General features: G+C 41.1%; 1 protein-coding gene across 4 annotated transcripts in view; it reads right to left on the reverse strand.

Moving 5' to 3' along the window:
* fndc3ba (fibronectin type III domain containing 3Ba) overlaps positions 1 to 13248 on the reverse strand; it is a 100341-nt gene that overhangs the window by 70246 nt on the left and 16847 nt on the right. For 2 of the 4 annotated variants that reach the window (XM_034857546.1, XM_034857547.1), the window contains exons 2-3: positions 3166 to 3311; positions 118 to 202 (exon numbers count right to left, since the gene is read on the reverse strand). In XM_034857546.1, the coding sequence (XP_034713437.1) occupies positions 118 to 202; positions 3166 to 3282 (202 nt within the window). In that variant the 5' untranslated portion in view covers positions 3283 to 3311. The remainder of the gene's footprint in view (positions 1 to 117; positions 203 to 3165; positions 3312 to 13248) is intronic. The other 2 variants (XM_034857548.1, XM_034857550.1) reach the window with 1 other exon arrangement.

A 13248-nucleotide genomic window follows, 5' to 3' on the forward strand; every position in this document is an offset into this window, starting at 1 on the left:
GGGAAGTTTGGGGTCCCCTGCTGGAGCTGCTGCCCCCGCGACCCGATACCGGATAAGCGGTCGAAGATGGATGGACCAACATGTCTATATATTAATATAGTATATCATGGGACTGACCCTGGATGCACTGCAGTGAGCCGTCCTCCGCCCGGATGGTGAACGTCTCTCCCGGGTTCACCTGCACCAGGATCACCTGTACCAACAACACACCCAAAACAAATCACACAATTAGAAAGCTTGGATTAAATTCATTGATTAAAAACCAGAAGGCAACAAGGGAATCAAATCTGTCACGCATAATACCATTAATCCATCTTTAACAATCACAAAAACCGGACTGACTCTCTGCTGGGCAACCAATAGGCTTGCGGAGGTGACATAACACACAATAAGCTTTGCATCCCAGAATAGGGCGGACACAGAGTTCATTCACATATAAACGAGGTGTTAGATAAGCTAATGGTGAGACAATGCTGCCGTGTCAAGCACCCTGATTTATCTCTTTTTACCACAGTGACTGGCAGGAAACCACTAAAACCAGTTCACACGAATATTAAACACATGGAATGATGCATAAACGGTTTCACAATTAAACATACAGACAGGGGGCACACACAAATGAGGCAAAAACATCAGTGTTTCTGCTGAATAAGCCTGAAGGGAGTGTGCATGCACCTTACCATCATATTCTCCGCATACAGATTGTTGAAAGTGTACACATGGCTGTAGACATGAAACAGGTGACCCTCCATTACACACACACGCACATGTATTCAAGCTCACATTCATGCACACACAAGCACAGCCCTGTCTATGCTCTACAGGTGTCCCGTCGTAAAATCCTCATAACCTGCTTTCCTCCTGTAGTGTCTGCATGTTATCCCATCTCAGCGATAACCTGCTCCTCTCCCTCAGACACACACACACACACACACACACACACATACTTCCTGCTCTGCCTGCTGCTGCTGCAGCGGCTGCTGTTGCTATAGGAACCCCAGCATAGTACAGGGCAACCCATGTTTCCCAAAGACTGAAACCCCCATATCAGACCATGTGGGTGTGTGTGCGGAGTGAGTGTGTATATTTATGAGTTGTGTATAATTTATAAATAATGCATAAACATACGCACCCAAGATTATAGTATGTGTAAAATAGTCATGAAGCATACTGTGTGTGTTACTGTAATGGCTTCCAAACTGTGTTTTTAAGTTTAACCTCTTCTAGATTTTGGTGGCAAATGCACTTAGAGCATGTACAAAAATCTGACTTTGGCTGAACCGATATTCTCCAAACCTCCACTTTATTTGGCAGGCAAATAAACATGTAAACACCTTCTGAGATTTGTTTTTGAGTTATCTAGTTTATTTAGGGTGTTTTTCTCTGGCAGAAAAACGCTTGCAGGACGCTGGGGGCGTTTTTGACAAAGCGCGACATGTGGGTTTTGTTTCTATGATGCACTGATGGTGATAAAAGCACTCACCAGCAACATTCATTGTCCTGCCAATCTGCTCCACAAATGGGCTTTTCTGTCTTTGTTCAGATAGTTTCTGGCAGACATGTTATACAGCTTGGGATAGACAGACAACGGTCAAAACAAACCGTTTACTGAAAACATTGCAATATCATTGATTATTTAAATATTTCTTTTTGTAGCAGACATTAAAACCCACCATTTCCAAAAGGCCCAATCCACCACAAGTTAAACATCACCAAGGTGACAGACCAAGGCCAAATGAATGGCTAGATGTGGGAATGGACAGGCAGGGCAAGGAAATGTCAACATTGTTGCACTTTATTACGTCATAGGGGAGAAACGGTTATAACTTTTAAAACTAACAAATCAGTCTCTTTTCTTTTTTTAAATTGGGATTGGTTCAAATTCTAATAACAAGTACTGTAAGTAGATCCTAATCTTACTACAAGGATACACGGAACACGTTTCACTTTTGCAGAAAGAAAAATAAAAATAAAACGGCTCATTATTAGATTTTCTCCACAATGCGTTGTATTTCTTCAACCATTCTATATTGACGAATGATATTTTAATGCGCCCTAACAATGTTTCTGGTGTCTTTTCTTTCATGCACTGAAGGAAAACACAGGCACAGATAAACACACATAAACAAGTGTAGGCAGGTAGACACAGATTGACAGACAGGAAAGCTGAAAGACAAGCTGAAAGACAAGCAAGCAAACAAAGACACAACAGACGTATGTACTCAGACTCAATACAGAGACTTGTGTGCCCACACAGGCGCTAAAAGAGTAAAAGAAACACAGTGTAAGTCAGACCAAGGAACAAACAAATACACACAAACATAGACACATGCATGCTGAGGAAAATCTTTATAATCACCGGTTCCCTGATTTCACACTGGGAGCCGAGTTTAAACTGCATGGTAAAAAGAGTACCCTAACTGCTGTGTGTTACAGCCAAAACCCTCCCTAACTGGCATGTGTCGCAGCCAAAACACTCCCACCATGCTTCCTCTGAGCTGTGAGGGAGCAGGCGGTGGACAATGTATACACATCATTTCTCAATTACCAGCACAAGCATATGGTGTATAAATATATCTGTCTGAAACTGAAATGCTTCTAAAATGCGTCAATCGCTTCATGCAGAGCTCAGGTGGGTTTTTGTACTTTGAAAGTGACCCAGTTGGCTCTGCTGCTTTAGATCAGAAGATCAGTCAGCCTCAGAGAAGCAGTTGAAAACTTTCCCAAAGTAATTTAAGCTAACGCCTGGGATCCATCAATGGACCCAGTTATATGCTGTGCAAAAAAACATCTCTAGGATTGAATTGAATGATGCGAGTGTATATGACATCCCCTGTGTCGATGTGTGTACTGTACTGTATGCTGTACTTTATACTGTGTTTGTTTTTGTTCCAGTTACGTGACAAATGCTTTACCGTAACAGCTTGGCAGCGATTCATTACCTGTGGCAACAACCCATGGGCCATGTGACGAAATGACAACAAAGAGAAGTGCTTGCGTGACTGTTTGATGTGTATTATTGCATATGTGTGTGTGTGTGTGAGTGTGACACAGGAATGTTGAAAGGTGGAGAATGCATTTGCCCATTTATTCTGCAAGATTGACTTAATGCAAACAACAGATGCGTGTGTGTGTTTGTTTGTGTGTGTTTACGTGAGTGTTTACCTGCTGTGCTGCATCACCGTTAACCATGTGAGGCATGAGAGGGACCTCCCCGTTCAGGAGGGGGGGCGGAGCCAAGTCCAGTGGAATCTGGTCTGTCATCATCATTGTGACGTACATTCATGGAGAAATTCACTGAACTGCCCTACCTGGGAAAGTACAGAGAAAAGTGCAGGGACGTCAGTCTTATTCAGTTATTTCACACACATGTAGTGACTAAGATAAAAAGGACATTTTTGGCTTGAAAGGTCAAAACCAGATTTGGTATATTTCCCTCTAACCTACTGAACTCTGAAGTTCACTAAAAAGCACATTGAATCTTGTATGTTTAATCGTACAAAAACGGAGATGTAAAAGCGCCTAGCTGCATCCCTCTACTTCCAGTTTACATGCTAGGCTAAGCTTGTCTACAGGTGCATATTTAACACATGTGAGCGGGGTATCAATCCTTTAACTCTCAGCAAGAAAACAAATAAGCGTATTTCCTAAACTGGCAAACTACTCCTGTTGTACAATGACTTGTGAGGCCAGCGCATGCCAAGTCTGCATAAGGCCAGCCTACCAGTGTGTTTCCATCAGTGTTTATTGTGCAATTTCCTCTTCAACAAAACAATTTTCCACTTCATGTGAGCGTGAAACCGTCTTCGCATTGTGGAGGAGCATTTTATTAAACTTGTTTGTTTCCATTGGGTTGACTGTAGTTATGCAGGTTTCCATCCCAATTTAGATAAGAATTGGGATCAAAACCCAGATATGTTTCTAATAACAGAGGTATTGTTGAAAATTGTAGAACAAGAGATAGGGGGGATCTAAAGGATTGATTCTAAGAAAGGTGCACACAAGCAGAAAAATAAGAGAGATGAAAAGATAGACACTTGGTCCGTTCAACCAAGTCAAGAAATAGAACCTTGTGTACAAGAGGAAAAAAAATAGACGCATAGAAACACTTTGTTTCTAACAGATAATACTTGTAAAAATCAAAACCTTCCCAATATGTTGTTTTACCCTCTTATACTGGCTTTTCACAAGCACATTGGCTTTGGTAAAACCCAACAAGTCACATCATGTCAATATCAGAGAGAAATAGGCAGAGGAAAACCAAACGAGAGTGAGAAGCACTTCACTTGTAAAATACATGGGGGATTACAGCCAGAGTCCTGTTTGGAGGATTATAAATAATAAATCTCTTTTAATAAAAAGAGAAAGAGTGGATGAATAAGGTCTTAGTTTGATAGCTGAATAGCAATAACTGCACCTGCTGTTAGCTTTGTCAATACACCACACAGCAAATCAGTATTGCATATAAAACATGAAAACACATAGCAAGAATAGGACGTGTTTCTGGGCCTTCTGGGGTCAACGGTGCTGCCCCTCTTTAGAGAGTAACCCAGAGAGCTAAATCTGGGAATGGTTTCTTTGCTTGCATAATAATAGCAGTAAAACCATAAAGCATAATTATGAAATAAAAAATAAAAACAACAACCGAGGCCATTCATCTCAAGTGGAAAATAACATGGCTTCACCTAATTGGATATAGGGCAAGAATCAAAAACAAATCTAGGCAATGTGTGTCGGCCGTGCACACAGCCCTCATTAGGGTTTTAACCAAGCTGCTAACTGGGCACTTTAACAGTCATGATGTACACACATACACATACACAGCAAAAAACCACTGAAGCGCCCATTCACTTACGGTGTGATATATATGCTGTTTCCTAAAGGGAATACACACACACACACACACACACACACACTGTAGCAGACACAGAATGAACTCTAGTCGAAATGTTACACATAATCTAAACATGTGTATGCACACATATACAAACACACACAGATTAATTGCCAGAGATAGATTACTGGATGACGTAGGTGTTTCAGTTCAATGCTGGCGAGTGAAATCACGGCTAAAGAGCCCCTGACTAACAGCTATGAGCTGCTCTTAGCACACACAGACACAAACATACACACATAGCATGCATTAGGAACTGGCTTGTCATTTCAATAAAGACATGCCGTGTATCTCTGAAATCCATTTCTGACAATTATACACATAATGTGCACACATAGCAAACACACACAGCATTCCTCTGAAAACAGCTGTGTGTCTTTTCTTTCAGCTGGTTGTCTTCTAGCACTGACAAGGTCTTTGAAAGGGTTAGCAGATCACACAGCTGTGGCTCATACTGTTGCAACATATACACACATCACTCTCAATGTCTTTCTTGCCTTTCTATCTCGCTTTTAATTCTTGATTTTGTTCTTCCTTTGTGTAAATCTTTCCCTCTTTCCCCATCTGAGCCCCATTCCCAGCTCAGCCTGGCCATCCTGCCTTGAAAACACACACACACACACACACACACACACACACACACACACACACACACACACACACACACAGTTGCGTCCCGGACACATCACAGACAGATGGTAACACCACTCTCAACTCTGCCAGGAAAAAGAGGAGAGCAAGACAGCGAAAGAATGAAGGAAAAGAGAAGGAATAAGTAAATGAAGGATTGGCTTAAATGATAAATGGAGAGCGAATGAAGAAGAAGACATCGCGAGGCATCTCTCCCAATAACCCTGTGTTCTTAAAATAACCCCTAATTTCCTGAAGAAATCCATTATATTCCTGCAGTCTCTTTACTCATAAATACTCATCAGCCTGAATCACAAGTAGAAATGAGACAATGTGTATGCTATTTGTATGATGTTAAAGGAAGCCTTGTGTTGGTAGAGAGTACAAGAAGGTCAAGTCTTTTCTGCATACAGGAAGTGAGTGAATTTCAACTGGAATATCCCTATTCTGTCAGCAGTATATGAACTACTTGTCAGCAAGGTATTTGTATTAGGTCGCTTCTTCTCTTCATAAGGGTCGATTCACAACAAATTAGAAAGCCCCCCTCCCCTTTAGAGAAAAAGTTTGACATTTTCGAAAATGCACTTATTTGCTTTCTTGCAGATATTTAGATGAGAAGACCGATGTCATATCTTTTTGTTATACATTAAGACTTACAGCCAGGAGATAATTAGCTTAGCATACAGACTGGAAACCGGCGTAAACTGGCGTGAACTGGCGTGAACTGGCGTAAACTGGTGGAAACCGGCAGAAACTGGTGGAAACCGGCAGAAACTGGTGGAAACCGGCAGAAACTGGTGGAAACCGGCGGAGACTGGTGGAAACCGGCAGAAACTGGGGGAAACCGGCAGAAACTGGTGGAAACCGGCGCCAACTGGAGGAAACCGGCAGAAACTTGTGGAAACCGGTGGAAACCGGCGTAAAGTGGTGGCAACCAGCAGAAACTGGTGGAAAGCGGCGTAAACTGGTGGAAACAGGCAGAAACTGGTGGAAACCGGCAGAAACCTGCAGAAACTGGTGGAAACCGGCGGAGACTGGTGAAAAACGGCGGAAACATGTAGCCTGGCTCTGTCCTAAGATAACTAGATCTGCCAACCAGCAAATTTGAAGGTCATTAATTAACATAGTATGTTGTGTTTGTTTAATATGTATATAACTGTGTGTAAAAAAATAAGTCAAGTTGCCGTTTTAAGAAGGTTATGTGTCAAGCTCTTTCTTGTCTTTCAAAGCCAGGCTAGCCAGGGGTATCGATCGTCTCACTCTTGAATAAGCATACCTCCCAAACAAACTAACTTTTACTTTAAAGAAATCATTGAGCAGCCTACAGGGATAGACCCAATGTGGGGTTCAGCTTACTGCTGTCTTGTTATATGGTATCTTGGCATTGTAAACACGTAACCTTTCACTGCAATTTGAAGCAACTGATGTGTGAAATTGCACTTTGCAAAAGCAAGTTTGGAAAACAGCTGATTAGCCATTTGTCTACTGAGGTACGGTGGAAGTTATAGTGTATGTAGGGAAAATGTAGATGCACTTTTTTGATTCTGCAGCTGTTTCCTACAGGATCTAATACACATATCCGGAAATTGAATGTATCAATGAATGAATAATGACCTTTGTTTCCCAGTGGAATCACTACCAGATGGATGCTGCTGTTGATAGGTTCAGACGTCCCCCCCCCACCACCACCACCACCCAACCCCAGTTTCCGTTCCCCTTTGGAATGTAGGAGGAATAAGGTGTCGATTCCCAGCAGGGATAAAATGTTAAATTGAAAAATTCCGTGTTGAATCTACAAAACAATGCCCCACTTGTCCTGGTATATGAATGTGTGGATATGTGTGTGAAGGAGCATAAATGCGCATGTGCAGGTGTGTGCGTGTGTGTGCATGTACTGTACACGGGTGGGGGAGAAAAAAACATCAATACAGCATAGTATTGCGATATTCTTTCAGTGGCAGTACTGTATTGATACCCAGGCGCCAAGCATCAATCTTTTATTATATATGTGTTGGTCAGTCCGCTTGACAATCCCATTTTGCAGCAATAAAATTGAAGTGATATGAACAAAAAAGAAAGGTTTCTTTTTAGATAAAACAAATGGTGACAAAGTTTCCTTTTGGGGACATCATTTGAAATTGGGAAAAATTTGAAGTTGGAAAAATCGTTACAAATTGCAATATATCGCAGAATATCGCGATACGTTTAAAATCGCAATATCGTATCATTAATATCGTGAGGATTTTGGGGAGGCGTCTGGTGATTCCCACCCCTAGCACACTTGTCTTTGTCAAACAAAAAGCCCTGTGTAAGTATGGAAACTGCCTCTCTAACATCAAAGATGCATTAAGTAAAACACACGCCAAAATGTCACACACACACACACACACACACACACACACACACACACACACGATGTTCAGGAGCAGCTCTGAACTCATAACACGACAGTCATTACTCATACAGCCATTCACACACACACGCCCAATGACTCCAGTTTGTCCATACGGATGAAGCATAACATATTCACGACCTCCTAACAGACTGTCTGACTTACTTCCAGTCAACTGTTTCACAACGTTCTCTCCCTACCATCATTTAAACACACACATTCGTGCACAGCCAAAAAAAATGTAAGACTAGTATTTCTTGCTCTGATTAAATTAAGCCTTAAACTTATTTTACATTTAGCAAAACTAACTAAACAATACTTATGACATTCCAATGATTACCAACCTGCAGTCTCCTTTCCTTTGCATGAATGAACTATTCATAAAACAAAAACTCTGGTAAGACAGTGTGAAACTAATCACATGTCCACTTCTTCCTCAACCTCAAACCAGAGAGATTTTGTTGATGACGTAAGGAAAATAAAACACTGTGACAGAGTGTGGTTTCTACCAGCACAGTGAAAGAAGCCAGGCTGATATTAGGCTAACATTAGCTAACTGGCCACATATGCATTTCTTCTAATTTGCTGCACAGGCTGACTTTTTAAAACTTGCAACTAAGTAGATCAAAGTAAGGTGCCTCCCGGGGTTTGTCATGCAGAGCAACGGTGATTCAGTCCATCAGCATGCCTGACTGTGTTTCCTCTGCTGTTAATGACATCAGTAGATATGTTTCCATCCACACATTTTTAACCAAATAAGTGATATTGAATGAAAATTGCCTCATGGAAACAGTAAAACTTGATGGAATTTCACGAATATTGATATAATATATATTTCATTGGATTTTATCTTGATTGATATACGGCTTATGCAATAAAAGCTGCTGGAAATGCAATTTGTCAAATAAATATTAAGTGGCAATTAAGCTTTAGGTCATTTTATGGTTGCAACCCGCCAAAAAACAAAGAAGAAGTTTTAGTTAATTTCCGCCCAGTATTTCCGCTCTGTTTGCACACATGGCGGATGTCAACAAAGACAGATGGAAGTGGACGGACTAGGAGACGAGAGACTTTTTGACTTTAATTTATCAGGAACTATAACAAAGGAAATAGGCAAAAAAACGTTAAGCCAAGCCGTGGGACGTCCTCCGGAGTAAACGGAAGGCGCTCAAAGGGTGAGACATGTCTCAAAAAATAGTTGTCTAACAGCGGTGCCAGAAGGAAAATGAAAGCCAAGTTGCATCTGCATCACCATAGCGATAGATAGTTGATAACATTGTTGTTTTCTTATTATAGCTTGATATGTCGCCATCAGCTGGCATGTTATAACTTATACATTAATCATTTGTTGGAAGACGGCGGGATCCATTTTGTCTAGAAAAACTGAATGTTGTGCGATTCAGTGCGAAAATGAATGGAAAGAACTTAAAATGTCTACAATCAATTCGATGTACCTATTTGATCGGAAAAACAGCCTGTGACATCATTACACACAGGTTTTTATTTAAAGCTTTAAAGCCGTTGAATGGAAACACACATGAGTTTTTTTTACTGAATTTAAGATAATTCGATTGACAAGTGGATGGAAACTTAGCTACTGAGTCAGCTCTACAGTGTAATAATAGTTTGTGTTTGGGAGTTTTATACAACTAAAACTTTCAACAAATATGTAGGCCTGCAAGAGGCAGGGAAAAATGTGAATCGCAATTTTATTTGCTTAGAATTGATATCGCGATTGTCTGCCATGATTTTTTTCTTATGGAGCCTAATGTTTATTGCACACATGAACAATGACAAAAACAAAACAAAAAAAACTACTAATTGGCAGTACCAGACATGGATTTTTTTAGCACTTATGGCACACTGCGCATCGCCACAAGCCAGTAAACATAGAGGCTTCAATGAAGAGAAGGGAGAGCATCGCAGCGCTTTTAAAACCTATTTTACACAGTCTATGTTTAAATCTCACAGAAGAAAGTTGTAACGTTTGTGATGCAGTCGGCTCGTCAATTTAAATGAGAATCCGTCATAAAAATTCAATCGTGAGTGGCGTCAATGAAGATCGCAATTTTAGAAATGATAATCAAGGAGGCCTACAAATGTGGAGAATGACATTCCTTTTTAAGAAGGCTAATTTAAAGCTTATTTAAAGTTCTTAACTCTGTCATACAAATTCCTAGTTTGACTATTATAAAGAGTAATTGTGTTCACTCAAGTTCCATTTCCATGAGCAAAGCATCCTTGAAGCTTCCCCCTGCAGTCTGCCTTTAGGCCCAAGAGTGCTTGTGCATAGCATTATTCTCACTCCTCTTTGCCTTCTGCATGGGAAACACGTCCTGTTGTGTTCTTCTACTGTTTTCCGTCAGATCATTTATGGAACGTGTCCGACCGCACTTGAAGGCAGCTTCACAAAAGAAAGAAAGAAAGAAAGAAAGAAAAGAGACAGACGAGACAGTTAGACGGTGTTATGCGGCTTGGCAATCATTCAGCTAGTACACAAACTTCTGGACAGTTTATTGCTTTTGTCTCGTGTTATAAAACGTTCTTGTGGCAGTGATGTTTCCCGTCTCCTGTATGCAACTCTTACAAAGTCTTAAAATCTCCGGTTACATGATTGGCCTGGCGTGATTTGGGGTTGCATTTCTTCAACAGTTGATTCGGGTCTCGGCTTTTCGTTGCGTGTCCTCTTTACGGCAAACCCCGCCGCAGCATAAATGCAATACCCCATTTCAAAATGAACAGAAGGACCTGAGTTTTTGCCTTACCGTCTGACGGCCAATGCAGGCGGTGTGAATGGCCATTTAGATATAGGAGTAAGAATCATAACAGGCTGTTGTTTGTGGTCTTTTTGGCAGCTTTCAACACGATTCAGCTTCAATCATCGGGCTGATAAATCTATAAATTTATTTTTATTTTTAATAGGGGAATGATACACGGTGATACACATGATCACACATGACTGAGTCCTTCTCAGAAGTGAACGCCTCATAAAAAAGAGATAAGCATTGATTTCAGATGTAATCTTGCAGTCCCCGCAAAGCACGATCATCAAGGGACAGGCAGTGAAGATGATGGAAATCTATAAAAGTCCAGAAACTTGGACTGAGATCAGGTTGAAGTTTTACGGCCACACAGACCCTAATCTGCAAGAAGAGTAACAGTTAGAGATGTTCCAATACTGCCTAAAACGCTAGAATTAGTATCGGGAAGTCCTGGAGTTTATGCACCGAAAAAGAATCAAAATCTACGTTAAAGTAGTTCTTTTTCTGTTATAACTGACAAACTAGATAAAAAAAGAAGGTTCTGTGGCATTCATTGTTTGTGTTTGTTCATGTTTCACAAAGAGTTTAACCTAAGCCAGACCGACAGCAAAGATAGAAATCATATCACATCCATACAGACAGCTGTTAAAAAAATAATCAAATATATGACAAACTGGTATCGGATCAGTCCTCGGTATCGGCCGATACGCAAGTTCAGGTATCAGAATCGGTATTGGGAAGCAAAAACTGGTATCGGACCATCTCTAGTTTTTTTTTCTTATTATTTTTTGGGCTTTTCCGCCTTCATGTGATAAGACAGCTAGGTGAGAAAGGGGGGGAGGACGTGTAGGAAATCGTCACAGGTCGGATCCGAACCCTGGACCTCTGCATCGGGGTATAAACCTCTACGTATATGTGCGCCCGTTCTACCACTGAACCAACCCGGCCGCATCTCTGGTTTTATTTGTCGGAGCTCTGGCAGTCCGAGGCCTTGCGGAGCAGGTACGCATGACCACAGAGAGCTCCACAGTAGTTCAATTCAAACGGAAAAAATTCTGCTTTTCTATTAATGTTCACTACTTAAGTGCGTCAGAAGCATCTCTTTTGTAGGATAGAATTGTAAACATGGTATGAAGTGTGGTGTATTCAAGATAATTGCTTGGTTGCATAAACTGCTCACTGTTTTGTCTTTGTTGAGCGTTGTTTTAGTATTTGGATTAATTACAGAGGATTATTATGCTGTCTCAGAAGTATGCATGTGTTGATATCAAACCTTCCAATTGAAGAAACATTATGTCAGAGAATTACATCTCAATTAAATCAGACGTGGAGCCATGTTTGACAAAAGGACTATGGCCTTATTGGTCAGCTGTGGTATGTACACCAAAAGCAGTCTCTGTTTCCTATCCTGGATTACAGATTAGTGCAGAAACCATAACCAGCTACACATCATACTAATATCCACTAACAGAGAGCAAGACTGGATCAGAGCCCTTTTCTCCTGCACACAAACTTTCCTAGGAACTTGGGAACTCTTTCATGAACCTATAAGCTGGTTCAAATTTTGGTTTCTTGATTCCTACCACACAAAGAAAGCTGCCCTGCAGCCAAGGTACTAGTTTTCATTGGTCTGCAATATACCGGGGTGGAGTTTGGACAGCTGAACTTTGCTGACTGCTCATGCACATGCTTTGCAAGAATCTTAAACTATTTCTAAATACCAGCAACAACGTGATTGAAAAACAAAGAAGCTGTAAGGCATAAAAAAATAAAATAATTATAGTAACCTGCTTCTGTTAATGTGATTCTGGTGGAGTTGTTCTGGTGGCTAAGAGGTTAACAGTCAAGAGTATGAGTGATTAATCTGGGACAATAGCCTCATGGGAATATGTCAAACACTGGCTGAATGCACATTATCAACTGACACTTATCCTCATGTGTTTCTTGTCTTGACGGAGTATACTGGACACACTGGACACATTGGTGTAACTGATCAGTAATGTGCATGTTAAAGTAGCGACACAGAAGGAGAGAGATAACAGAGATAGAAAGGGAGACAAAGGTATAGGTATCCTCGTCCTCCTTTTGGGTGTGTTAAGCAGCAAGGAATGCTCTCAGATGTCAATGGTTGGAAACTGAATGGCTATCTGTTTACTGCAGCACACACACACACACACACACCCACACACACACACACACAGTTTATGACCAAAGATGACTGGGATTGATCCAAGTCCTTTTACACCCATCTTATCAACTGACAACTTTAATCTGTGCTGGAATTTAATATGCATGCACACAGACACATTGATATGTGGTTGCGTGTGTGTGTGTGTGTGTGTGGAGAAAGAGGGAGAGGGGGGAGCTTCTAAATATGGTGGGAAACTGCCACCAACACCACTCCCATTCAACCCCAGCTCCTTTTACAAAAAGGTATTCAGTCTAGGAGAGACCTGCTCTGACTTTCTCACTCACCCTCTTTCTAACACACACACACAGACTGAGTGAGTACCTTTTTACCAGCAGAGAGAGACAGAGAGAGAGAGAGAGAGAGAGAGAGAGGTGGGGTT

Source organism: Etheostoma cragini, chromosome 20, assembly GCF_013103735.1.
Source record: "Etheostoma cragini isolate CJK2018 chromosome 20, CSU_Ecrag_1.0, whole genome shotgun sequence".
NCBI lineage: Eukaryota > Metazoa > Chordata > Actinopteri > Perciformes > Percidae > Etheostoma > Etheostoma cragini.